General features: G+C 41.1%; 4 protein-coding genes across 7 annotated transcripts; 2 read left to right on the top strand and 2 right to left on the bottom strand.

The window, feature by feature from the left end:
- The first annotated feature begins 283 nt into the window (after window positions 1–283).
- On the top strand, window positions 284–3,635 carry scg2b (secretogranin II b). The gene is made up of 2 exons (XM_003437936.4): window positions 284–437; window positions 957–3,635. The coding sequence occupies exon 2, from the start codon at window positions 974–976 to the stop codon at window positions 2,771–2,773; it is 1,800 nt and encodes a 599-aa protein (XP_003437984.1). The 5' UTR covers window positions 284–437; window positions 957–973; the 3' UTR covers window positions 2,774–3,635.
- Window positions 3,636–3,802: 167 nt separating this feature from the next.
- Window positions 3,803–8,348, bottom strand: ap1s3b (adaptor related protein complex 1 subunit sigma 3b). 2 transcript variants are annotated; one of them, XM_005476245.3, is made up of 6 exons: window positions 8,155–8,348; window positions 6,456–6,634; window positions 6,255–6,363; window positions 5,959–6,096; window positions 4,745–4,806; window positions 3,803–4,571 (listed from the first exon to the last, which is right to left on the bottom strand). In XM_005476245.3, exons 1-5 carry the CDS (start codon window positions 8,155–8,157, stop codon window positions 4,765–4,767), a joined length of 471 nt encoding a protein of 156 aa, XP_005476302.1. In that variant the 5' UTR covers window positions 8,158–8,348; the 3' UTR covers window positions 3,803–4,571; window positions 4,745–4,764. The 2 variants fall into 2 exon arrangements, with proteins under 2 accessions (XP_005476302.1, XP_005476303.1); XM_005476246.3 differs by lacking the exon at window positions 4,745–4,806.
- Window positions 8,349–8,444: 96 nt separating this feature from the next.
- dhrs12lb (dehydrogenase/reductase (SDR family) member 12-like b) lies at window positions 8,445–11,148 on the top strand. The gene is made up of 10 exons (XM_005476247.3): window positions 8,445–8,706; window positions 9,153–9,286; window positions 9,366–9,448; window positions 9,538–9,633; window positions 9,752–9,833; window positions 9,907–9,968; window positions 10,111–10,215; window positions 10,374–10,464; window positions 10,584–10,721; window positions 10,838–11,148. The coding sequence occupies exons 1-10, from the start codon at window positions 8,615–8,617 to the stop codon at window positions 10,993–10,995; spliced, it is 1,041 nt and encodes a 346-aa protein (XP_005476304.1). The 5' UTR covers window positions 8,445–8,614; the 3' UTR covers window positions 10,996–11,148.
- Window positions 11,149–11,923: 775 nt separating this feature from the next.
- On the bottom strand, window positions 11,924–25,935 carry LOC100712163 (cullin-3). Of its 3 annotated transcripts, none has more exons than XM_005476242.4 (16): window positions 25,794–25,935; window positions 18,366–18,563; window positions 18,130–18,243; window positions 17,292–17,452; window positions 17,044–17,158; window positions 16,726–16,954; window positions 16,456–16,601; window positions 16,148–16,324; window positions 15,866–16,036; window positions 15,605–15,712; window positions 14,704–14,828; window positions 14,513–14,609; window positions 14,241–14,375; window positions 12,987–13,173; window positions 12,430–12,575; window positions 11,924–12,321 (listed from the first exon to the last, which is right to left on the bottom strand). In XM_005476242.4, exons 2-16 carry the CDS (start codon window positions 18,561–18,563, stop codon window positions 12,190–12,192), a joined length of 2,241 nt encoding a protein of 746 aa, XP_005476299.1. In that variant the 5' UTR covers window positions 25,794–25,935; the 3' UTR covers window positions 11,924–12,189. The 3 variants fall into 3 exon arrangements, with proteins under 3 accessions (XP_005476299.1, XP_005476300.1, XP_003438209.1); XM_005476243.4 differs by lacking the exon at window positions 25,794–25,935 and adding an exon at window positions 25,537–25,660; XM_003438161.5 differs by lacking the exon at window positions 25,794–25,935 and adding an exon at window positions 20,124–20,423.
- Window positions 25,936–26,545: the final 610 nt, after the last annotated feature.

Below are 26,545 nucleotides of genomic sequence, written 5' to 3'. Positions count from 1 at the left end.
TTTAGCTTTACATCTCATAAAACTGGCGCCTAAGAGTTGGTTTCACTTCAATCAAATCAGCTCTCCTGTACATGCAAAGTTAACATTTTCATTGTTTCCACAGCTGAATCTAACAAACGGTTTTATTTCTTTTTGTTTTTCCCGAGCAGCAGCTCCAAACATCCTTCCTGTCAGCATCTTCTACACAGCGCTGCTGTGCAACAGACAGCGTCCAAGGCTATTTTTAAACGCAGCTATTAGTATGCCATATCATAAACCTGAATCATTTATATGGATTTTTAGGGCCGGTTATTGCGTGTGTTGTGTGATGACGCGGTGGTCAGGTGTTGCCTCATATAACCAGGGGAGCTGTCCGAGTGCTGAAAACAGAAGAGAACAGCACCGCTACTGAGGAGATGTCATACACCCTTACTGCTGTCTGAGCTTTACTGCCAAAGGTAAACCGCAATTTCTTTTTTATTTATTTGACTCAGTTTTTAATTCTGATTCACATCTAGACGCGTAAAATTGAAAGACAGTCTTTTTTCTATTTTTTAAGTCACAGCTTCTCGCAGATTTCGACACGTTCCGTTAGAAAGAATGAAATAGAAAGGAAACTAGATCCTTCTACAGTCGGGGATTACAGTGAGTTGTAATAACGGAGGATTTTTTTAGTTAATGTGGATGCTGACGGGAGGAAATTTGATTTTTTAAGACGTTGTCAATAACAAGGCGGGGAGTGACTCATCCAGCGATGTGAATGTTTTTCCACACGCACACCGACACATCGTTCAGTTTGCGAAGCGTAACTCCCCGACAGGCGCACAAACCCCAGATCAAAACAGAATTGTTTACGATCGTGCTCGCTGCTTCCTGATAAGCTTTTAGTTAAGATAACCGAAGAGAGGGAAATAATCTATGATCTTTTTTCCCCTCCCAGCTGCTTCACCATCATTGTCCTCTCTCTTGTTTTCCAGGTAATAATTTGCCTATAATGCTGCATTTTCACCACAAGTTGCCCGCGGGGGGAGCCGTGGTCCTGCTCGCCTTCCTCCTTCATGGATGCGCCGTGCAGGCTGCGTCTCTCCCCCGTCACTACAGGCTCCGAGGCGGGGAGAGTGAGGGGCAACCGGCTGCGTATCCACCCAGCGCCGACATGATGAAAGCCCTGGAGTACATTGAAAACCTGAAGCAGCAACGAAACGGGGGCCAGCCTGAACCTGTGGATTACGACGAAGTGGAGAAGTTCAGGGTCTTGCTTCAGCTCGCCTCGCAGCAGGACGAAGGTCCCGGGGATCACCAGCCTTCCCCGGGCATGCAGAGGCAGGACATTACCGCTGAGCAGCTGATGAGAGCTCTGGTCAGGTCCCTCCAGGATCAGACCGGGAAGGACGCAAAGCTTAGCCCCGCAACGGCGCCGAGAAATGACCGCCGAGCTCACAGACACCGCACCAAAGATACTGAAATGCCTGAGGGCGCACCGGTAGATTACGGTAACTTCCCGAGACCCCACAAGAAGTACCCGCTGATGTTTGAGGACGAGGAAAATACTGACGCTTCCAAGCGGGCCACCGAGGACCTGGATGAGCAGTACACACCCCAGAGCCTCGCCAATTTGCGGTCCATCTTTGATGAGCTCGGGAGGATGCCCACAATCGGTGGGCAGAAGAGAGACGGGGACGACGGGGAGGAAGAAGAGGACCGGCTCAGCCTGAGAAACCAGGCCTATGAGGATGTGGCCGGAGGCGAGGAGTGGGTCCCCGTGGAGGAGAGGGAAGAGGCGGAGGAGATGGTCAACGGGAGCCATGAAGAAATGGACAGGGCGCTCAGTGACCAGGAGGAATCAGAGAGGGAGGAGATGCAACGCCGGGCCAACCAGAACCAAGAGGAGGCTGATGATGACACTAAGCTCGTAGATTACTACCTGCTGAAAGTCCTGGAGATGAGCGACCAGACGCAGAAGAGGGATAAGACCGGTGAGCAGAAAAAGAGACTGATCCGTCCCTCTATCGTGGATCCTCGGACCGTGAAGGAGTTGCTGGAGCTTTCCCTGAAGCTGCACGTCCCTCCACAAGACCTTATCGATATGCTGCTCACCGAGGAGCTCCGAAAGCTCCACCGCGATCCACAAGCCGTGGCTCGTTACACGAATGCTGGCCAAACCCCCAAGATAAGGTACTTCAGCCGCAGACTGCCGCTGAAAAGCAAGACTGTCCCCGATGATATGGACAGAGAGGACTTTTTAGACATCATCGGGGTAGAGACAATCAGTAACGAGTACCCCGTGGTGCAGAGACCCATGAAGACCTCTCAGCCCTCAGACAGAATGCCTGCTGCGTCCAACCCTGCTGCAAATTCAGCTCCAGTTAAAATCCCCCCTCCCTCCGGACGCAGGGAGAACCTGTTTCTCTCCGAGCTCAACAAAATGCCCCTGAAGCGTGAGGCTGACGGTGCCGACGACGACGACGATGGCGGTGACGTAGAAGACGAGGTGACAACATACCTGGCGGCCAAAATCCTCACAGAGTACCCCAACACCATCACCAAGCGGGACACCCAGGCGCAGCTGAAGGCGCAGTTTCCGTACGAGCTGTACGAGCGCGCAATGGACTACTTGGGGCAAGCGGACAGTGAGAAAAGGCCACTGGTCAAGAGGGAAACCGAGGAGGCCACAGAGGAGAACGTAAAGCCCACAGAGATGCAGGGGAAAGAGAAGATAACGGCCAAAACCTCGGCCCCTCAAACCGTAAACGAAGAGGAGGAGCACCGTGAAAAAACAGTGGCCGGGATGTAGCCAGATGTCCTGCCAGACGCACGAAATTATGAATTTAATATATATACTGTCTGAAAAATAAAGTTTGGTGGACGTGATCTAGTTTACAAATTTCTATTATATGAACTATAGCCGGTATGACTAATAGCTCCCTAACAAAAATGAACTATAGCACTCTTACAAATCAAATAATAATATAAAAAAAAATAGTCCCTACTTGCTGCAAGAACCTTATATTATTATTAATATATAGTTATACAAGAGATTTTAGGTCCCTCCCTTAGGATGTGAACCTCTTACCAATCTCAAATTGCCAGTTAATAAAGAAATGGAAAAAAAGAATAAATTAACAACCAAACCCAAGTTATTAAAGATTTGTGATGTTGTTGAAGGTTTGTTTACATTAAATGTGTTTGTAAACAGCACTATATTTTCAACTGTAATCAAATGAGTAACGGTGAAGATGCTTATTTTTCATCCATGTCAATACTATTCAATTACATATGTGAATATTCATGTAAATTATTCAGTATGATGCTGACCGGGAATTTAAAAACACAAGTACACGGCGTATTTGGAGTACTATTGGAATATTATAGGAATTTTTCATTAGGGCAGTGTGCTGGCCTCAGAGCGAGTGTTGTTGTGACTCGTGATATATTCAGGGTTAGTGGATTTAATGTTGTTATTACAGATAATTATTTCCAAGTCTCAATATCAGAACGTCGCCTGCCTTCCAGCCCCTTTCATACTGCGAAGCTCTGTATTGTTGGCCTACCAGTGATTGTGCTATGTATGCTCATTTTTAAACCATTTTTGTACATGTTCAACAATGTGTGATCAATCACAGATGAATAAAGCATCAGCGGTATTATTTTTCTTCTTTCTGAGTTGTGTTGCCTTATTAAACAAATATAAATGTTGCATATAAAAGGAAGCCAAAGCAGCAGGTGCATTATTTTGGGGGGCGGGGATACAGCAACATAAACACGCGTATTCATTCACATGAAACATTCAGCGCCAAGATAACAAGTGACTACTCAAAGCAGATTGCTTATCAAAAAACATTTTATTTGTAACATCAGAAAATGCACATCAAATGAATATATTTTTTAAAAAAAAGAAAAAAAGAAATCACACCCACACTAGCATAGCAAGTGCCCTTTTCAAAAGACTAACAGTCAAACAGACGTTGTATGTCATACACATTAAAAACAGCAGGTAATCATTGGTATCAGTGTTATATCAAAACGAGTTATGTGCTGTAAGTAACTCCGTAAGTTGCTGAGTGATTGGCACAAAAAATAAAAAAAAATATCAGACACTTCTCAGACAGACTGCAAACATTAATTTCCGACATTTTAATACACGATAAATACAGGAAATTTGGAAATCTAAACATCACTTCCTGATCATGATTTTTTTTCCTTTAAATACCCATCATCTTGTTATTACTTCAAATTTAATAACTGCAACTGACGTCAAAAACCCCCTCCCAACCCATATCCTCCACACAGAAACACACCCATACAAACTCTCCTTTCACTTGAATGCATTACTGTTAATGTATATCAGAGTCGCTACAAAAGACATGATACACACAGCTATGATTTACGCAGACATTCAAGTAAAGCCAGATTTTTCTCTTCTGAAAATGTTCCGTAGAATCGAAGTTCGCTCCATTTCCAGGTTCAGAAACGTATGTGACTCCTATATAGCACATCTTGCTCCCGTCTTCTTCCTTGCTGTTAGTTCATGTCCTTTTGTCCCCCACCCCCACAAGCTAAAATGCAGGTTTGCTCATGTACTCCTCCAATGTCTAAGGGAAAAAAAATTAGAAAAGAAAGCACAAGGGGGAGAAAAAATAATCAGGTTCCCAGACTCCAAAAAGTGCAGTATAATACAAAATCATATCCACAGTCACACATCTACACATCACCTGTTACAAAGTGCTGAGCACACCAATACACTAACATAAGCGGAACATCTAACCTTTCTCTCCATATTCAAGGTCATCCAAACAGCTCCACCTCATACCACTCACTGCTGTCATCCTGAAGCGATAATGGTCAAAATGAATGGGAGACTACACTGCATAACTCTAGATGAAAAGTGTTAATCAGCCTGACTCAGGAGCACCAAACAACACACCCAGCTACGCACAGAGCCACGAGCCTACAGGGAGAGCAGGAAGCATCAGCCAAACGCTAACATTTAAAGAAAATCTGTCTCACACTAACACCCAGAGAGAGAGAGAGCGAGAGAGAGACATAAGGGGTAAGAAAAACAGCAAAACACAGACCTATAAAACAAAGAGGGAGCAGCCACTACTATCCACATGCCTTTTAGTTATGAGGAAGACAAAGGCACAACAGGGATCACCACATTTGATTGGACTCTCCATGGCACCGACTACTTCGCACGCACACACATCACGTTCCCATGTCAGAGCCTCATACATATCTCGTAAGTGTTTCTTAAAGTAACAGTAAGCACTAATTTCAGGTATCTGGGCCTTTCAAAATACCCCACAACCATGATTTAAATAAATCAATAAACTTTGGAATACATTTGAAAACATGGCAACATTGGTTTAAAAGGAGACACTACAAGTGAAGTCTGTTAAATACAATGTATCACCTTTAACCTTCTCCTGTTGAGCACTTATATTAACTATATTTTTTTGGTATTGCAACTTTTTAACTAAACACTGAAGAGAGCTGATACAGATTTATTCCAGCCTGTCATCCTGTAAGGTTTGCTGTATGTAAATGCTACTGAAATGGGGATTTCTGAGGAAAACTCACAAGAAAACAGCATTTCAGTGTCTTTTTTACTAATAAGAATTAACCAACAGACATAAACCGTGAAACTTCCCAAGAGCTGCGAGTAAATTTAAAAAATAGGCACTGCCTCCTTAAACATGCACTAATTTGCACAGTGGACAAAATGCATATTTTAGACATTTTCTTTTTATGTCTGAACAAAATAACAATAATAATAATAATAATAATTTTTAAAAAATCCAAATAGGCCAGAATCTCAAAAATCAACCAGTGCATGAAGAACACATGCCTATGCCTGCAGTGTCTCGCTTTATACACTGAGCCATGCAACAGATGTTACGTGCTCACACCACAGGTGCAAGTCACAGTGTTTTACTAAGTGCATTTGTGCGTGTGTGCGTGCATATCAGTGAATCTCACCTCCTGTAACATGTCTGAGGCTTCAATGGAGCGATTCACAATCTGTTTAGAGGTTTCCTGGACCTCTCCTCCCATTAGAAACTCATCCAGGATAAAATAGGCCTTCTCAAAGTTAAAGATAATGTCCAGCTCACACACCTGAGAGGATGACGCAGTTATTAAATTAGAGAAACTACAGAGCAGAGCATATTCTTAGATCCGATCTTTGCAGCCTAGTTCAGCAGTAATGTGATTGATTTTTAGCAACACTTTACTTCAGACTACAGCTGCATAACGAATATGAGAAGGTGAAATACATTGCCAAAGTATTTGTCTAGCAGCTCCACGTAGCGGTGAATGATCTCCAGGGCTAGCAGCTCATTTTCCTGGCTCTCTACTCCCAAACAGAAATACAGGCTTGCATACCTGAGGAGAATCAGACACAGGTGATTAACAGTGGCATTGTGGGGATCAACACCCATTGGAGAAGTGTCAATAAACACGTGAAGCAATCTTACCGCTTATAAACAATCTTTAGGTCTTTCCACTGCATGAAGTTGCAGGAGCGGGGTTGCCGTGCCAGCACCATGGTGGTCATGTCCCTGATAATCTTCTTCTTCTCACGATCCGACATGGACGTGAACCACTTCTGCAGACGCAGCTTCCCCTGGCGACTGAAGAGCAGCATGAAGCGCATCTAACGACACAAGAGGGCATTGTCAGTGGGGAAATCGTGGCGCGTGTCGAGGCAGCAACGATGACTCACGCAAACAAACACAAATCCACGTCAAGTTAATCCCGAGAAACTTTATTAAGCAGCCGGCGCTGCGCCCACACGCCCACACCAACACACACAGTCACAATCAGGATCAAACAAGTGGCTGTGCTGCTGGCACGGTTCATTAGCGAGTAACTTCACTGACCAAACACCGTCACAAGGGGGAAATAAAGGGCTTGACAGGGAGTAATAGTGAAGGTCACTGACAACTGAGGAAGTGGCAGTTTTCAAGTGAGCCAGCGAGTCCAGCTTTTGGATGTTTGGATAAAGTGTTTCCGAGCACCGGTCAGGTTTGAGTACATATCAAAACAGACATTAGTCTCCTTCATCCCCACCCCCGCTCTGTCGGGACCACACTGCAATGCCGTTTCCTCTCATTGTTAAAGTTAGGCTTCAAGAATAAATATTACTTTGTCTTCAGGCTTTGTGGAGCATTTTTCTCCCAATCAGAAGCGAGAACATGCAAGACCCTCTGAAATATCATCCTGATTTTAGGTTTCATTTAAAGAAAAAACCAAAATCAGACTCGACTTTAAGAGCACCAGGTTTTTGCTTGCAAGAAAAAAAGAGAGAGAGAAAAACAGGGGGTTGTCTCAGTAGTGAGGTCTGTCAATTATTTTCTACCATTTAGGTCACCAGTGAGGCTGTAATGGCTAAACCCTGATGTGCAACAAAGAGCACACTTAAAAGCCAGTGAACACCACTGCAGTCATAAAGAAGTATGTGTAGTATGACACAATTGGTGTGTGCTGCACAACATTTATGAACCAGCCTGTTTATGTGTCATTCAAATGAGCAGCTGTATTCAAATATCTGAAAAACCCATTAACTAAAGACAGAGGGAAAACACAATACACTGTTATACAATCTTTAAAGAAGAAACATATTCTTCTATTATAGCCATTCAGGCCAATAAAATGAAGACGTACCAGTTCTTCCACTACTGGAAACTGAACGGAAATGAACAATACAGATGGAGATAACATTATTAGACTGAGTGATAGTCAAGCATTAAACACCAGAGACACAGTAATACTTAAACAATCCGTGTAGGGTCATTTACAGGTGTGTACACCCCTTAAGAGCTCACAGGCAAATTAATATGTAAAGCATTAAACAGCCAGCAGGGCAACGCTCGACGAGAAGTCACAAAACCTGTTTTCCTACAGAATAGACCGACTGGTAGAGCACACACCTTACTTCCCAGTGTTATTAAAAGCAGGATACACACAGTAAAAACTTAAAGTGGAAACCAAGTAGACTCTCATCAGGCCTGAATCGGAAAACAAACCTGCCCCAGTGTACCAGGAAGTGCTGTTAGAGGCGCAGTTTCTAGCTTTAGCTACCTGTCAGCGACAGCAGGTGCAACAGGTGAACAGTCGGGGTATTTTATACCTACAGTCAAGCGCACAAAACAAACACATTCGACAGAAACTTACCATTTTCAACACCAGGCCGAGGAGCTACAAAACACCGTGGAAATATTTAAAAACTAAGCACTTTAACCCTCACAAAGGGTCAAACTGTCCGGATGGACACATATCTATCCTCCGTGAAGTGAGTACAGGGTGAAACTTGGCTAACTCCGCCCACCCTGCCGCTGGGCAGTGACGCGTCATCGGTACTCACAACCATCGTGGATTGGTTATCCTGGGCTTGTATTTCCAGGGATCCGCCCAACCAGGAGCGCCCTTTAAAAAAACAAAAACGTCTGCCACGTGACTGTGGGACCCTTGTTAATGAATGAACTGATAACTGGCATCACTTGACTGCTGTCAGGATGTGCGTTTAAATGTTATTCCCGGTCAGAGTCGGCAGAGAGCAGCAAGCGGATCGTTCTCCCGCCTCATGTGATTATGATCTGTCACACAGCTGCTTGAACAAGGACTGGAAAACTTGATGCACTTTGTTTGGGATTGTTCCTCATTTGAAATCATGTCTCTGTACCGAAATGCCATCTGGTTTTTGAATGGAATCCAGCAATATACAAGGTCAGTAGGATATCATTTTGGTGTTGATCTGCTGTGTGTAGGGATGCTGTCAAAAGATGCCTGGTAAATATCAACCTTTTTACTTGGTATTGTTTTGTTCTGTCTCTCTCTTTTTTTTTTTTTAACTAAAATTAAGATTTCTGCCCTGTGACATGCATTTCATGTTGTTTATTCCACCCCAAAAGTTGCTCCGCAGAGCCATATCAAAGGTCTGATCACTGTGTGGCACAATCATCACACAAACTGCCCTTTATGTACAGTTACAATAGTTCTATTGACAGCTCATGTGTCTTGAGGATGACAGTCTCATCGCCCGACTCTTCTCGAACTAAAATGTGGAGGGAAAAACAACAAAACAGGCTGTCGATCACAAGCCGCCTTTTGAGAAATGATCAGTCCTCGCTTTGTAGCATTACCTTTATTACATGTTTTCTGCACGCCTGTAGGAAGGGATACGAGGTGGCATCTAAAGAGTTTGATCCCCGGGACCTGGATGTGTCTGTGGTGGGGAGGTCTTTTATGATTACTGGAGCCAACAGTGGAATTGGAAAAGCAACAGCCGTGGCTATAGCCAAGAAAGGTACACGCCGGAGGGTTGTGTTATCTGTCAAACACCACCACATGATGATAGCAAATATAACCTGATGCTTTGTCTCCAGGTGGCACGGTCCACATGGTTTGTAGGAACAAAGATAAAGCAGAAGAGGCCAAAGAAGACATTGTTACTAAATCTGGGAACACGGTGAGAATATTGACTTTGAATAAAGAAAGTTTTTAAAAAAATCAACTGATTTATGAGAAACAAAGTGATGCCTAATCTTCATATTCTAGGAAGTATACATCCATATTGTGGACATGGCCCAATCACGCAAAGTCTGGGAGTTTGCAGAGGCCTTCAAGAAGCAGTATCCATCACTGAATGGTTTGGCATGTATCACCTTTATTCTTTATTACAATAAATAGATTTCAAATCCTCTTTCCTAAGCTAACTGTGTTAATGGTTTAGACTTAGTTGTGTGATTGGACTTTTTCTCTGCTTTGGCAGATAAACAATGCAGGGTGTATGGTGCACAAGAGAGAGCTGAACGCTGAAGGGCTGGAGAAGAACTTTGCCACCAACACCATGGGTGAGATTTTATTCTGATGGTCAGACCGCTATCTTGCATAACAATTTTTCAATTTTTTAATTTCCTTTTTCAGGGGTGTATATTCTCACACAGACTCTTATACCACTTTTACAGAAGAGCCGGGATCCAAGAGTGGTATGATTACACGCATAAGTGCACACAAACAAAGTGTTCATCTGTGTAGTGCAGACAGCATAATGCCACTCTTGTCCACGTTGTAGTGGGTCATGGTGTTGTAAGCACACTGATGTATTTATTCCCCCCCGCCCTCTATTAGATCACTGTGTCCTCAGGAGGCATGCTGGTACAGAAACTCGAGGTTGATGACTTGCAGTCAATGAAGGGCTACTTTGATGCAGTTATGGTCTATGCGCAGAACAAGGTAAGACAGGAAGGTGTGGTCCAGATCTTTTTAAAATTAGGTTTGACTCTGCTTTACATTGCACAATACCATGTCTGACTGGTTATATAGGTCATTTAAAGTCATGGAGAAGATTGAGGTAAGATATAAAGAGGCCACATTGTGTTGTTCCTTTTCAGAGACAGCAGGTGGTGCTGACAGAACAGTGGGCCAAAGCCAATCCTGTCATTCACTTTTCTGTCATGCATCCAGGCTGGGTAGATACACCAGGTACGCTCATTTGAGCAACAGTTGCAGTTTTTCTTGAATTGTATCTTAATTAGTCTTCCTCCTTTCTCAAAAACCGCAAATACAATTAACAGCTAGATCTATTTTCTCCTTGTTTCCAGCCGTTTCTACATCAATGCCTCAGTTCCACCGGATGATGGAGGACAGGCTGCGTACTGTAGAACAAGGAGCCGACACCGTCGTGTGGTTGGCTTTGTCCAGGGTGGCTTCCAGAACACGCAGCGGGCAGTTCTTTCAAGGTAAACAACACGAAATGTGACGGGCTCCTCCATATTTTCTGTTTAACCTTCTCAGGTCAACTCAAGCATCGTCATCGTCTGGCGCCACCAGTTCTGACAGCTTACATGTGTTGCAGATCGGAAGCCTGTTCCCACCCACCTCCCTCTGGCTTGGACTCACAGTTCGGCTGAGGAGATTCAGAGTTTCATGACTCAGTTGGAAAATCTGTCCAAAGCTGTTCAGTTGCAAGCTGATGCAGATCCCGCTGGACCTTGTAGACCGCAGTTTGTCTAGTTTGTCTGCTTCTCCACTTCATAACCATATGACCAGCTACTGGAAAAGATGTCGTCAATTCTTAACAGGCCTCCTGTCTACAACAACAGTTGCATGTTTATGAAACTGCATTGTGTACTGTCACAAAATATTGATTAAAGACGAAATAACTGACTTGGTTGCATGTGCACTCATGTCTTGTATATTTACATTACAAAAACAGATTTCTGACTCGTGCTTTATATTTGGGAATGTGCACAAATGTCCACAGTGCTTAAATCTCAGATGTGCAGTTGATGTCTGATGAAATAGGAAAAAATGGCTTCTCTGCACCTGGGTGCTCAGTCTCTTTTATGATGCCACATTGTTACATATTTGCACAATATTACGGCAGTAAAGCCCAGCCTAACAGATGGAATGTGGGGGGAAAAAAAAAATACCCCTCATTATCTCCAATTCAGATAACTGAACCGTGACCAAGCGTGCTGGGAAGGAAACGCTTTCCTCTATATAAACACCAGATGACAGCATCATATCCGTTGGGAGAAAATACTTGTGTTCTTGCAGAGCAGTGGGATAAACTAGATGTTTTCATCCTTGACTGTCTGGGTGTGGATGTAAATGCTATTTCCACAAAGGGTCAGCAGAGAGCAGTAAACGCTCCCTCTCAGCCTGCTTCTTTTCATACTGATCCGTCACAGCTGGTTGACAAACACCAGTAAATTAGCAGACTTCTTGCGATTGCTTGCTTGAAAAACTCCAGCATTTCACAATCGTTATTTTGTAAGAATCCACATTTTCCTTTTTTTTTTTTTTTAAATAATTTTATTTTTATACAGTATTGAACCAAAAAAATAAGTGGTGCATTCACATTTTTCCCAAGGGATTCTTTTCAAGTTTGAGCTCTACAAGGGTAAAACAGTGAAAAGCTTGAAGCTGGATCCATCCATGTTAAAACTCTCAGGGAACAGGAAGTTTGGCCAGATTTAAAAATCATCTAGAAGATTTTGATGGATTCTTTTTTCCTGTAGTAAGATTTTTATTCCCCATTTATGTGTTTACTGTATTTTTTGGAAGGGGCGATGAGTCGGGTTCCCAGTGTCTGTCTCTAAAAGAAACTTCCAGTCCATGCGTAACAACAGTCCAAAGAAAAACAACTACCCCTCCCCCTCCCTCCAATCCAGTCTCTTCGTCGTCTCCTTCACAGTTCGTCTTCTATGCAACGTAGGTGTACACTTTACGGTCCTCTGGTGTCCTCGCCAAGTATTCTCTTTCTATAAGTCCCTCTATCCGCTTTTTGATTACCACAGGGCTTGGAAGAAAACGTGCCCGGAGCTGCTGAGTGACCTGAACAAACACACAAAAAAAAAGAAGAACAAAAAGTAACAGCATTAAAATTGTTGTTCATTATTTGAAAAAAGAAAATGGATTCTGTAAAATGGACGAGTTCCTTACCTCTGCAACCAGGACATTGTGTTGCATCTTCTTCCTCGACTTCATGATTCGGACAATGGCTGCCTCAATCTCGTGCTTCCTGTCGTCATCCACTTTCTGCCGAGTCTCTTTCCTTTCAGGGTCTGATTCACCTTGTTTAGCAGCAACTGGAAAAATTGGATACAGGAACTGTATTACAGAAAGGAAGTGTCCTAACTCCACTTCAAGGATTGCTATGGTTACACAGCCACCATGTCACAGTAAGTATTTCAGAACAGAAGCCTTTATTTATGCATATCCCTAAAAAAAACAACAACAAAAAACTAAACAAAACTGAAAACAGCAAAAGATTGTGTTTTTATTTTGAGTTAAAGAGCTGTATGATATTCTACTTGTGGTACTGAGTCAGTCAGTATTAGATAATATAAGTACTAATATGCAATACTATTATATTTTTAAAAAGCAAAGCGGTGATGACCCATAGATCCTGGAGTGTCAGCCGTAACGGACAGAAAGGGTCCCGGAAATGACACAAGACATCAGCGAGCTCTGGTGCATTACACACAGCCTTTGCTCACCTGTCTGAATTTTGACTCTGTGCAGTCTCGAGGTAAACTGATCGTTGACTGTAAACACATGTCCATTTTCTATCTCCTTGGACTTGGGCTCCTTAGTGAGAATTCGCTGTGTGGGTTTCCCGCACGCTAAAGACTGTAATGCTCGCACCAACTCTCGCTCTGGAATATCTGTTTCCTGCTGAATCTCCTGTAGAAAAGAAAGAAATTGGCTTTAAGTTAGAGCTGGGCGATAGAACGATAACGATATGTATTGCGAAATAAGTTTTTCTCGATAGAAAAATTTAAGTATTGCGATAGGCCTCATCTCTTGTCCTCTTAAAAGAAAAAAAAGAACAGCCAATCCAAATTAAGTAGCGCAGAGCCGAACCAATCACAGCCGCAGCGTCACGTCACGTGACTTGTTAAGTACAGCACAAGTGCCAAGGCGCACATGTGTATTTGTTTGGGAAGCAGCCAGCCGGGCTGCCCGGGTAATGGAGGAAATGAGTTTGCCGACTAGAGAAAAATCAACCGAAAGCGTGAGCGAAGGTTACCGAAGAAAAAACCGATGATGGTTCCAATGCTGGAGAGCTTGTCGAACGGAAAGGCCACAGAAGTTCCGTAGTGTGAAGGTATTTCGGCTATTTCAAGTCTGACAAAAAACAGAGTAGCGCGCACTGTAAATTGTGCCAAAAGCAAGTCTGGAAATACAATAAAGCGGTGCATGCTCAATCTCTGACTGAAAGCGCTAATTCATCATTCGGCTTTTGTCAGACTAAAGTAACTGTTAAAACTGTTTGAAAAGCTAAGCTATACAACAAGGAGAGATTGAGAATTTCCTTTTAGTTCTCAGTTTATTTGATATTGACAAAAGTTAGTCAATTTTGTCTGTTCTTCTGTAAAACGACCTAAGATTTATTTTTAGAATTAAAATTTTGTTTCTAAGTGGAATTGACAATTTAGTAGTCTGTTTTGTTTTTTCTGTTTTGAAACTTAAATCCCTTTAGCGGCTGCCTTTTGTGTAGTTTGCAATATTTGCCTTTATTTATCTGAAACTGAAGTCTCATGTTCCTTAAGTACATCTACCCTGTTGAACTTATTATGGGAAATAAATATTTAAATCAAAACAAGCTGCTGATTATTTCACATTTTACTTGTGAGCAACGGCACATTTAAATCTTACACATATAGTTATTTGGCTTATATCGTGATATATATCGTTATCGCCTGAAAATATAATGGTAGGGTGCTGCCATATAAAAAGTGTGTTCCCACCTCAAAAGCGCACTTTTCTCTGTTGTTGAAGAGCATGAGGATGGTCATCTGGAAGGTGGAGACCTGTAGTATGTGCTTGCGAGTGTTAGACCCTGTCACCTGGGCACCTCCCATACCCAATTCTGAACCATCCTCCTGCACATGGAGAAGGTTTAAAAAAATGTTTTGCTGCTTAACAGAAAGATTATGAAAATCCTCAATGACACTGATTTAATCACAATAAGATGCATTTTAATTTCAATACTAAAGCAGTTTTGAACTGCAGAATCTACCTTTTTAACAGCTCCATAGAAAGTTGCGTTTAGGTCAGCTCCACCCATGTGATGCTGTAATGTGAGCTGTCTACCACTGTGCTTAGCTAGGTAAAATCTGGTAAATAAAAACAAAGGCAGTGAAAACCAATAAATGAAAAGTACACTGAGATCTTCTTTGTATTGCAAAACATATGAGGAAAGAGGATTACCGTCTGAAGACTTCAAAGGCGTGTCTGGGAGCAGGGGGGATGGTGCATTTAGGTGTTGCAGACTGTGTGGGCCAGTAGCCAGTAGTTAGGACTCTTACTGTGAGGTCCACACCACTTAAAGATGCCTGGAACACGTACATGAAAAGCAGATAACATGACTACAAACCCATTACAGCTTCAATGCAGAATATCTGGTATCAGACAGAGTAAGAGAGCGAGACAGAGAGAGATGGTACTCAACAAATCCTGAATAAAGAAAAAAAAAAAATCCCTGGGAGAATTCGGCCCCAAAAGAGACAATCAACAGCCAAATTAATGACCCTATGAGCCAATCATGTTGTTGCACTAATGCATATACACAAAAGCCTCCACTGTGCAGTTTAAGGCATGTCTACTATTGTAAAAGTAAAGATGTGGGTCAGTGTACTTATCTTTCTGAGATTACTGTGTTCATAAAGTAAATTTGCATTTGAGATGTTCAAATGTTCCTTTGGGGTGAGGCAGAGACGATCACATCAGCACTCTGGACATGAGTAGAACTTTGACTTCTAATCTAAATGTGCTTTGTGACCACAAGTTAACGCTCTCTATTCATGCTTTAAAACAGGACTTCTAAATAAACCTAAACAATGACTTCTTCTGCTTTTTAATTTTATTGTGAGACATGACACCAAACATCACAAAGTGTGGAGATAAGGCACTGACAGATACATATTTGCATATTTCATCAAAATAAAGTGTGTGTGTGTGAGTTGAACATGCAAGGATGTGCTGTGTAGCTGTATGAATGTGCGATGTGTGGGTGTATGATGCTCTATATCTTAAATCCTGCTGTGTTATCATAGAGTTCGTCAGCTGTGCTGGGTTTTTCCTATGTGCCTTGTTTTTCTGACTGACTTACTGATGTAGTTTGTATGTGTTGCCTGAACTCATCCATGGTAGTGTTGGAGATGCTCATGTCTCTGAACATCCCTTCCAGTTTCGAGGTGAACTGACAGCCGCACTCTGTCTGTAACAGAAAGAGACGAAGAAAATGACGTGAACCCTCTGACAAAGATTTAGACAGGGTGAAGAGTGGAGTCATGAGATAAATGATATGAGAATGTACAAGTCCCATGCATAAATCTATATACAAAACTACTACTTTTTAAATGGTTTTTACCTTGAGCTTAGAGATCATGTTCTTTTCTGAGTCGTCTGAGACACTCTTGTTACTGAGCAGCCGACGACCCAAATGCTGCTTGTAGTACCTTTCAAAAACATCCTTCTCCTGCATGAACCGGAACAACACCATGGCCTTGTCAAGAATCGACTCCACTTCCTGTTCCGTCAACTATTCAAACAAGAAAAGGGGAGAAACAAGATAAAAAGTAGAAGTTAGCTGCCAACAGAAAACTCTAAATGACTCCCAGATCTAGTTAATGTTTTTGAAGAAGCCACTCACCCCTTTGACTCCCTTCTTGAGCTTGTCATCAATAAAGAGTGAAAGGTACTCTGGAGAGCGGGAATTGAGGTTCAGGAAATACTCAAAATCTCCAGCTATAGTTTGTTTGAAGAGTCTGTCGTTGTTGAAGGCCTCAAGGAGGAACCGATCAAATCGTGTTTTCAGGTCTAGCAAACCCTGTTCAAAAGGTGGTAAAAAAGAAGTTATGTAATCCAGCACGATACAAGTCTCTCTTGGTACTTTAAGCATGATTAACCTGATATTTAAGTCTTCTAATGCTACACTTTTTTCAGATACCAGAGGCATACCTGAATGTAGTCAACGGGGTTCTTGCCCTCTCCCTCTTCTGACACCAGAGCTTTGCCTTGCTCTCTCAAGTAAGAGCTCATACACTCGCACATCGTTTTCAGGCCATTTGGCACACGACTGAACAGCTTGTACATGCATGCCAGGTCTAAGAGTGAAACGTGAAGTAAAAAACAATGAGAAAGGAAATTCTTTGGTGGTTTATTTATTTATTTTTTTTTTATTTCTGAATTACTTGCACAGAAAAGTCATGAATGATTTAATGCTTTTACCTTCCGTCTTTCCATTCTTAAGCATATGGACCAAGCCAGAGTTCTCCATCTCCACAATGGTCTTCATGTGTTTTGAAATTAGCTCCCTTTCCACTACTTTGACAATGGGTTCCTCTGTGGACTTGTCCAGGCAATGCATAACTCGCTCAATCTCTTCATTGATTCTGGCCTCTACCTTCTTTATGTAGACACTGGCACAGTTTTCCGCTAAGAACTTTTGGCTTTCCATCTGAAACAAGCACATATTATGTGTTGTTATAGAAATTATTTAGAATAGCAACAAAAAGACGGAGTAAAAAGTGCATAGCACAGACTCACCTGAAAGAATTCTGCTGACATATCTAAGAAAGGACCCTCAAAGTCCTCCTCGTATACAGACCTGCCATCCAGGCCTAGAATCATCAGCATTTGGCAGGCATTTCTGATAGCTCCCCTGCAATGAATTGTAGAGCATTCGAAATAAGGACAGGAAACTAGCTCATCACTCAATTTTGTACTTGAACAAACTTCAGTTCTGCAGTAAAGGTGTTCTAAAGACCAAGTAGTGAAGCACTATTCTTTCACACCTGTCTACAACCTCTCCCTTTCTTTCCCGTGCAATCATGTCTAGTAAGGTCTGTCGCAGGTGATCCCGAATGCAGCCGTAGCGCACCACCTGGTCTCTGAATATGATGAGGCCGAGGTTGTAGACATTTTCCACATTGTTTTGCTGAACATAGACCCTGTCCTAGAAGACATGAGAACAGAAGAAGCAGTTTTCTATGAAAATATGTACTATGATAAACTATGGTATCAAAAAAGGGATGGATTTGCCGTACTGTGATTATACGAATACATAGTAGCATGTAACATTTACAAAGTAAGAAGTGGCTTCCAATAAGGTAGGTTGTCAGCCTTCAATAGATTAAAACAAACAAAAACAAAAAAAAACACTGTCTGGGCTAAAGAAAGAGGACAGTACAGAACTTAAGACCTCCAGGACAGCTGTGTAGTCTCTGTACTGACGGTGCCATTGTTTAGCCTACTGTTTTGCTTACAGTGACCTCTCAATCACTCGCACACAGCTCAACACATACTTTGAACCTTAGTCCTGCCAAAGGTAAACAACTAGCACTGCCAGTCTTCTGACAAAACAAATAAATACAGCAACAAAGCCTCATTGTTAGTCTACATATAAAACTAAATCTGAATGTCAAAGTCCAGATTAGCGTGCATGCAAAGGTTGGCCAGAGGTTAACACAAATGGCCATCCCTTAAATATCACAAAATTATTTCCATGTGCAAAAACACCAAACAACAGTTACAAATGCTCTCCGAAATCTTAAAGATCTCTCACCATTACTGATATCCAGCTTCAGAACAATTTACATGAGGCGTATGACTAAAACACAAATGCATACCTACCATGTACATGAGGATGTCTCTGATCATGACCATGGCAGTCTGGTGGTCATTCCAGGCCTGATTCAGTGTTTGCAGAAAATTATTATTTAAGGAGTTTAGGACATCTTCCCGTACCTGAAGATATAAATAGTCAAAGTCTTCTCAACATCTGGTGTGGTATTACGAATAATTGCTTTCTTTCACATCAATTCTCATCTTTGTATAAAATACTTTGAAACTGATGAAAGTTTCGTTACCTTGTTGATGAGGTGCTCAGTGACCACCTCCCTCAGGCCTGTGTACAGCTTCTCTCCATGTTTGTGGAGCACCATTGTGTAGGCATTCCTGTACAGCTCCTCAAAGCTCAGTCCACTGTTGTTTTTCCTCTGAATCTCCTGGATAGCATTCTTTAGAAGGTCCCAGATGTTGTTCACATATTTCTCATCCATTGTCATCTGTGAGAGACAAATATTAAATTCAGATACTTTGATTAATGCCTTTTTTGTTTACAATAAAAAAGGATTAGTCTTTCCAAAGCAGGTCTATCTGATGTATCTAATGTCTTTTGTATACTCTTGTATACTCTTGTATATGGTCAGTAACTGTTTTGTAAAAATATAAAGACATAACTTTTTTCTCACTTCTGTTGGAAATTAGTGTAGGAATGTTGAAAGCCACATCTCTGAAACGAGGAAACAATGCCTGGACTATTCTGTTGTCAGTCATATTTCTGCATGTGGCATCTGTCAATATTCTACCAAAGAGAGAGAGAGTGTACCATCTACTTCAGCAACCTGAAAATTATGCCAAAAACAAGCAAGGGCAGCTTGTTTAACAGGTTACCAAACACCCTGCTTCCTGCTTCATAAAAAAATTAATTTTTTTCTTAATTCATGACAAACAATTAAACATGTTGTTACACTCTCTAAATCAAGAAATAAGGCCATTGAGTCATAACATTTGAAAACAACTGTATCTATAAAAGAGGTAGGTAAGTAGAAAGTAGATTTGAAGTCTCTCAGCAGAAATGTGGAAATCTTAACCTGATTTCAGTGGAGAACAAGAGCCAAGCTGTTCAATCTGCTAGAAATGTTTTTCTCATTCCCCGCCCCCTTCTATAAATACCTTTTTTTCTGACAGTTGCATGTTGATTACCGGGAGTGTAAATGACATGGTAAAGCTTGCATCTCTTAAGGCAGTCTATTATGCATTTTGAAAAGGTGTTTAGGATCATCATCTATATCTTCGTTGTGTGTTCATCAAACAATGCACCATTTTTTCTGGGTTTTTTTTTGCCAAATATACCTCGCTAACTACTGCCAAAAATCATTCTTATTTTTGCTTCATCATTTGTTTTGGGGTTTGTTTGTTTTTTTCCCCCCTAAACTGTCCCAAATGTATCAAGCTTGATCAGATGCTTATGTGCAAACGTCTAAGTGTGAATTTGTGGTAGGGGTGGCTGTGATGGGTTGGCCAACATCAACACCATAACCTGTTCAAGTTACTGGCCATGTTTACTTTAGCACCTTGTTGGGATGAAGTTGTGCTAGTTCTCCAGCTAACTCTGCATGACAATGTGTGTTGACATTCTCCGCGGGGGGAAGCAAACGCGTAGCGTGAATAAATAGCAACAAACAACCCTGCTTATCGTTACCATAGCGCACTGATACCTGCAGACTGACTTAGCAAATGTCAAGCCAGCTAACACGGCCAGGCCCGCTACTTAGCTAGCCATCTTCTCACTGAAGTTTCAATTAATGCTAACATTAGCTCATGACAAATGACGGTGACATTTACAAACCAATAAGCCAGCTGGCATTAAATAAACTGCACGATAATACGCCCAAGGTAACTGCTCAGATTGAAGCAGTTTTCGCTTGAGTGACATTTTTTTTTTTTTTTTACGATTGAGCAACTAGTTAGCAGGCAATTACTAGCATAAAGATCTGTCATCCCCTGACTCGTCTCATAGTTTCGGCTCGGTTCACAAAGCTCATACAGATCTAAGTACTCACAGGAAAGGCTCGTATCCTCATCTTGGTGTCCTTCTTGGTGGTGCTTTTGATGTTGGACATGATTAGTTGCAACGACTATCCTTTCTAAGTTGACTTAAAGACTACATGAAAGGCAGCTGCTAATTTGCTTTCAGCGCCCGGAAAGCGACAGAGAAACTCGGTGACCTCCCCTGTGGGAATTAGGTCGCCCTGTGTGTCTGTTGTGTTGTTGTCAGTCGTTCTCCTCAGTGGTTTTGGCTAGTGTTAGCTTGTATGCAGTGATGGCGGACGGCTGTTCTCCACTGCGCAATCCGAAATCTCGCGAGAGGAGAAAAGTCACTAACAGGTGCATTCCACAGGTTGGAAGTTAGCGGTTCTTTTTTTTTTTTCTTTATTGACAAAGCACAAACTACAGATAAAAATTAACGTAACACAGTGTCAGAGGGTTTTCGTAAGAAAAAAAAAAAATAGATAGTGTAAGAAAAAAAAAAATAGATACAGTCTCGTAAAGAATCACATAATATTGAACAGGGAACATAAGTTTATTGTCTTGACAGCTTTTACGTTTTGGGAATGTTGTATGGTTTTAACATATTGTTTGGTTTTATTTAAAAAGCACTGAAAGGATGGTTTTGCGTTAGAAAATTTCAATTTATGTATATGAAATTTAGCCAGTAATATCAGTAAATTAATCAAATAAAATTAGTTTGTCCTGTCCGTGGGGTACTTAAAGAAACCCAACAATATTTTCTCGTAACAAAGAGAGAACTCAGAAAGGATAAAAGAAACAATAAAAACACAAAATTCTTGCCAGAAAAGATTCACGTACAAGCAGGACCAAAATAAATGAGAAATATCTTCCTTCACACAATTACAAAATGAACAGTTAACATTAATGTCCTTTTTATAACGTACAAGAAAAGATCTGGTTGGGGAAAAACGATGAATAACTTTAAAAGATATTTCCTTTATTTTGTTATTTAATAGAAATTTTGACGGTAAGGTCCAAATCTTCTCCCATTCCAGGTCCTGGTATAAGTTATTCCTGTAAGCGACAGCTGTTGGGACACAAGTTCTGTCTTTTTGAAACAGAGTTCGTATTTCACAGTTGTTTTTCCTCTTTATAGAGGGGAAACAGACCTGACCAAAATAGGTAACAGTAGGATCCAGTGGTAAAGGGGTCAAATCATTAACAACAGGATTTCTAAGCAAAGTTAAGACCCCAGCAGGGATAGCATCAAACACTATGGCATATTCTTTTGGTGGAACAGGAAGACTGTATGAATTCAAAAATTCTGAGTAAGAGAGTAAACCTCCAACAGGATTTAAGTCGTGCAACAAGATGAATCTCATGATCAAACCAGTTACCTACAAAGATTTATGTTTGTATAAAATGCCTCTATTGTTCCAAATATAGAATCTATGTGGCGAAAAGTTGTGTTTATAAATCAATGACCAGGAAAGAAGCATTTGTTTATGAAAGTTGGATAGTTTTAAGGGAATTTTATCGATATTGTAATGACAAAGCAAAAGAAAGTTAAGACCACCAATTTTTGAGAAAATATAATTGGGAATAAAGTTCCAAATTGAAGTTGGGTTCCTGAAGAATTATTTTATCCAGTTTATTTTAAACACATTGTTTATTGTAGAGAAGTCAAGAAAGTTTACTCCACCATGTTGGTATGAGTTGGATAAAACAGATCTCTTAATAAATGAATGATATTCTTCCATATAAAGTTATAAAGAAGTCTGTCAATATCCGCCAGGGTCTCTTTATTTACACCAAGAGACAAAGCAGAATAAATTAGACGAGATAATCCCTCCGAGTAAAACTCTCCCTTTAATGGATAAATCCCGCTGCAGCCAAGCATTTAGCTTATGTTGTGTTTTATCCAAAATTGGAGTGAAATTGAGGGAGCACCAGGTGGATTGATTTTTATTAATGATGATACCAAGGTAAGTGACAGACTCTTTCACTGGGATGCCAGCAATAGACAGACTGGTACAATTTCTAAGGGCAAGCAGTTCACATTTGCCAATGTTTAAGTGGAGTCCTGAAGCTAAAGAAAAGGCATTAATTGTGTTAATAGCTATCTGCACCTGTGAAGCATTTTTTAAAAAGAGAGTGGTATCATCAGCAAGCTGACTAATGAATATTTATTTATCCGCAATTGTTATACCTTTCAGAGGACTGCGTTTAATATAGTCAGAGAGGAGTTGAGCACAGATGAGAAACTAGTATGGGGAGATGGAGCAGCCTTGCCTGATACCGCGGTTCAAGTTAAACCTAGATGATGTACCTGCTTGTAGTTTGATGGAGTAATTTACATTTTTGTACATTGTATTAATTGCATTCTGAAAGTAAGGACCAAAGCCAAATTTGTCCAAAGCCTGAAAAATAAGACCATGTTCAAGCGTATCAAATGCTTAGCAGAAATCTACAAATAAGATAAAGCTATCATCCCTACACAAATCTGCATAATCAATGAGGTCAAAAACAAGTCTAATGTTGTTGGAGATGTGTCTGTTAGCCATAAAGCCAGACTGAGTTTCATCAATATTAACATTCAAAACAGCTTTCAGTCTTTTGGCAAAGATCTGAGCTAGGATCTTATTATCATTATTAAGAAGGAAAATTGGCCTCCAGTTGTCAATATAAGTGGGATCTTTCTTTGGCTTTGGGATTAAGGTTAACAGACCTTGTGATAAAGTGGGGGGGGAGACTGATTTATAAGACTTTCAATGTATACATTAAGAATAAATGGAGCCAGTTGATCTGCAAAACTAATGTAAAATTCAGAGGTTAAGCCATCGGTTCCTTGGGATTTATTAAGTTTAAGACGTCGAATAGCAGGTAGCACTTCACCAATAGATATCGGCCTATCACAGAAACTCATCTGATCTTCCTTTATTGTTCACGTATCAGGGATTTGTTCCATAAAGTTCACAGCAGCACTCTCATCAAAGTCTGACTTGAATAAATCTTTATAAAAATTGGAGAAATATGTGGAGACTTTTCGGGGGTCATCAGTTATGATACCGTCAATATTAAATCTCCGAACAGCACTAAGTTTAGAACGAGATTTCTCTAATTAAAAAAAATAGGATGAGTGTTGTTCACCTTCTTCTAACCATCTTCTCCTTGATCTCACAAAGGCTCCCCCTGCTTTCAATTTATAGATGTCATTTAACTTGTTGCAAAGCTAAGTCAGTTTTATCTTCTTCAGATAGGTTCTCTGGTGGGATCTGAGTGAGAGCAGATATCCTAGTAATTACATTAATTTCTTCAGCTTTCCTTTGTTTTGCTGCAGATGAGCCATACTCTCTTAAATATTTAGCGGCTTCAAATTTGAAGAGTTCCCAATTTTGACAGTAGAGATGACTGGTTAGGGCTTTATCCCAGAAACGTTTGATTAATGACAAAATATCTTCAATCACTTTTTCATGTTTTAGAAGGGAATTATTAAGTTTCCAGTAGCAGCTCCTACAAGTTTGGGAAGCATTAGGATTGAGAAAGACGTGAAGTGATACCGCTTTGTGGTCCGTGAGTGGAGTAGGCATTATATTGACTATAACATTATTCCTATCTAAGCAATCAGAGACCAACCAGAAGTCAATACAAGATTTAGAAGAGATGGATTTGTTACTCCATGTAAATAGTCTTGCTTTAGGGTTTTTAATTCTCCAAATGTCTATTAAATGAAATTTCTGCATAAATGTATTTAAACAACAGGACAGAGTGTTATTTGAGCTAGGTGGCCATCTGTCTAGTGAAGGATCTGGAGCAATGTTAAAATCACCTCCAACTAATAACAGGAGGTTAGGGTATTTGGATAACCAGATCAAAAAGCGTGTTTCAAGGGCATCCAAAAAGAAGTCATTATCAGACTTAGAATTAAAACCATACAGGTTGGCAAGAAGAAGTGTACCATCAATGTTGACAATTAACAACACATAGTGTCCTTCTGAGTCCATTTTAGAGTGCATAACGTTCCCATTAAATTTGTTCTTCAGAGTAATAACTCCTGCCAATCTTTCTGATCCATGTGAGAACCATAGGTCCTTGCCCCACTGCGTTTTCCACAAAGCAGTATCCTTAATAACAGAGTGTGATTCTTGGAAAAAACCAAAGTCAGTATTCTGCTGATTTGCAAACAAAAACAAAGCTTTTCGCTTAACAGTGTCTCTTAAACCCCTGACATTGAGAGAAAAAAGTGATCTAGACAGTGCGGCTTTAACACAAAATAATGAACAGTTTACTTCCCTTAGTTAACATAGAACTGGTATTAACAACATTTATCCTGAACCTCAAAATTGTAAATAACTCCCTTGTGACATCTGTAACTTTATACCTCAAGGAGGGCATGAAACCGCCATCAGTGCAGGTGCAGCTTGATCATCGGGTGAAGTGAGCGCTGGGTGCACCTCTTTCCCTTCAATGATCACACCAACCCAGGCAAAGTGAGCTCTTTTTCCTTCTTTTCTTGCAGCATTAATAAGAGGCCAGAGCTTCACTCGAAGTGCTCTGTCAGCAGAGGACAGATCTTCAGTGAACCTCAGGTGATTTTCTTTCAGAAAGGAGCAGTTTTTAGCTTTCCTCCAGATCTGGTCGCAAGCTGATCTTATCACAAATCGAATGATGACCAGCCTTGGTTTCTTCTGATTTTCGTTGTAGTGGCCCAGGCAATGAACTACATCAATGCTGTTTTTGAATCCTGCCCTAGTTTCCCTGGCAACCGCGCAGCAGATGTCGAGTACCTTTCTGGCCATGTCTTCTTGCTTTTGCTCAGGGACACCTGAGAGCCTGAGGTTCCATCTCCGATGATATCTTTCAACTTCATGACTTTCAGTTCTACTTGAGACAATCTGCTGTTTTGTCACAAGTAGCTTTAACTGTTTTGGTGACATTCTTCAAAGATTCTACTTCCAAGAACATGAAGTCAATAGACTTCTTCATGGCCTCGATGTTAACAGTATTCTTGCTGATCATAGCCTGAGCGCTCATTAATGAAAGTAGCAATGTTGTTTTGCACATCAGCAAGAGTTATATCACTGTCTTTGTGTTTTTTACCATCGGGTCTGGCTGGTGTATCGGGGTCCGAATCCGGCAGTGGCATCAGTTCAGCACTTTTGCTGCGGTTGTAGTCATGTTCGGCAGCCACGGCATTCTTGGGGGTGGTTTTTGAGCCAGCTACACCTGTATTTCTCTCCATTTCCTTAGTTGCTCCTTTCGATAGACTTTTAAATTTCATGGGTGTTTCTTTTTCCTTCCCTTTACTACCCTGAGGTGGCGGAGCTTTCCTACTGTTAGCTGAGCTATCGCTTTGCAAGGAAGCTAGGGTCACGAAAAAGTTCTTTTAAGTATGGTTCAGGAAGCCGTTACTTAGAAGTACAGCATAAGTGTACCGAAGAAACAGTCAGTAGGATAACTCACTTGTAATTCAGAGAAAAAACGACGGCTGGAAGGTAAGTAAAACTGCAAAATCCTGCTAAGCCACGGAGAAGAGCGTCTACCTCGGTCGCCATCTTGGCTCGGTTAGCGGTTCATAGTTCTTACATACGTTGATGGTTACATCGGCAATAATAATTAGACAATAAAAAAGTAAAGTATTGACTAAAGTATTTTATCAACAGTTTCATCTTAAAGTAAAACACAAGAAAGCACAATGGATAGAAAAAATATTCGATTACCTTTTCAATCCTTCATAGTACCGTCAACTTTATTCATCTCCCACGGCCATTTGTGAACGAGGACAGGTTGCTAGAAGATACATATAGGAATTTTGTGAAATATATTGTAGTTTGACTCATCGGCGGACCGCAGGGAGGGGGTGGGGGGTGTGGCTTACTGGGCTTAAGCCCGGGTTGTTGTTTCAGAAGCCCGGGGTCTTTTGGAGTGTAATTTGTTTCATAGTTAGATGCCTGACTGACAACTGTATAAAACAAAAACTACACACAATACTCGAAGCACATAGGCACAGTCGTAAATTCCCCCTAATTTTGGTATGATCCGAGCTCGGACACTAGCCGACTGAGCACAGCACTTGCGAGGGGGAGAAGGTGCTGCGTGCGAATTTGCTGTAGGAGAAGTGCAGACAGGCAGACAGAGGAGAGCTAAAGTTTGACCAGGTACCAAAGCAAATCAGTCGTACTGTACAAATAATGTAAATATGACGCTGTATCACAAAAGATTGATATCAAACTGATCACTTGACCCATATTACGTTACTTGCTCTTCGAGTGAATCAACAAATGGCGAAATGAAAAGCCGAACAACAATGCTGTTTTTTAGAGTCTTAACTTACATGTGTTTATTTCATATTTTCAGTTGTCACCCTCCACGGCTAAATAAAGCACTCTAAATCGGTTTCAGTAATGTACTGATTTACACAACAATGGACATAAGGGGCTTCTTTCAAAGAAAAAACTCAGGTAAATGTTAT

This window comes from Oreochromis niloticus, linkage group LG18 (genome assembly GCF_001858045.2).
Source record: "Oreochromis niloticus isolate F11D_XX linkage group LG18, O_niloticus_UMD_NMBU, whole genome shotgun sequence".
NCBI classification, from domain to species: Eukaryota; Metazoa; Chordata; class Actinopteri; order Cichliformes; family Cichlidae; genus Oreochromis; species Oreochromis niloticus.
This window is presented reverse-complemented; position numbering and strand designations above follow the sequence as displayed.

Bases quoted from the DNA above. Each gene is read 5' to 3' on its own strand.
- scg2b (XM_003437936.4), top strand. From the start codon at position 974: ATGCTGCATTTTCACCACAAGTTGCCCGCGGGGGGAGCCGTGGTCCTG.
- ap1s3b (XM_005476245.3), bottom strand. The intron at 6,097-6,254 runs GTATTTCACCTT...TCATCCTCTCAG, and splicing joins TAGACAAATACTTTGGCAAT to GTGTGTGAGCTGGACATTAT. The intron at 4,807-5,958 runs GTGAGATTCACT...TTATCGCTTCAG, and splicing joins CCTCAGACATGTTACAGGAG to GATGACAGCAGTGAGTGGTA.
- dhrs12lb (XM_005476247.3), top strand. From the start codon at position 8,615: ATGCACTTTGTTTGGGATTGTTCCTCATTTGAAATCATGTCTCTGTAC. The intron at 9,834-9,906 runs GTGAGATTTTAT...TTCCTTTTTCAG, and splicing joins CTTTGCCACCAACACCATGG to GGGTGTATATTCTCACACAG. The intron at 10,465-10,583 runs GTACGCTCATTT...CCTTGTTTCCAG, and splicing joins AGGCTGGGTAGATACACCAG to CCGTTTCTACATCAATGCCT.
- LOC100712163 (XM_003438161.5), bottom strand. From the start codon at position 20,183: ATGTCCAACATCAAAAGCACCACCAAGAAGGACACCAAGATGAGGATA. The intron at 16,037-16,147 runs GTGAGTGGCTTC...TTGTTTGAATAG, and splicing joins TCAAGAAGGGAGTCAAAGGG to TTGACGGAACAGGAAGTGGA. The intron at 13,174-14,240 runs GTGGGAACACAC...TCTTTTCTACAG, and splicing joins GAGAAAAGTGCGCTTTTGAG to GAGATTCAGCAGGAAACAGA.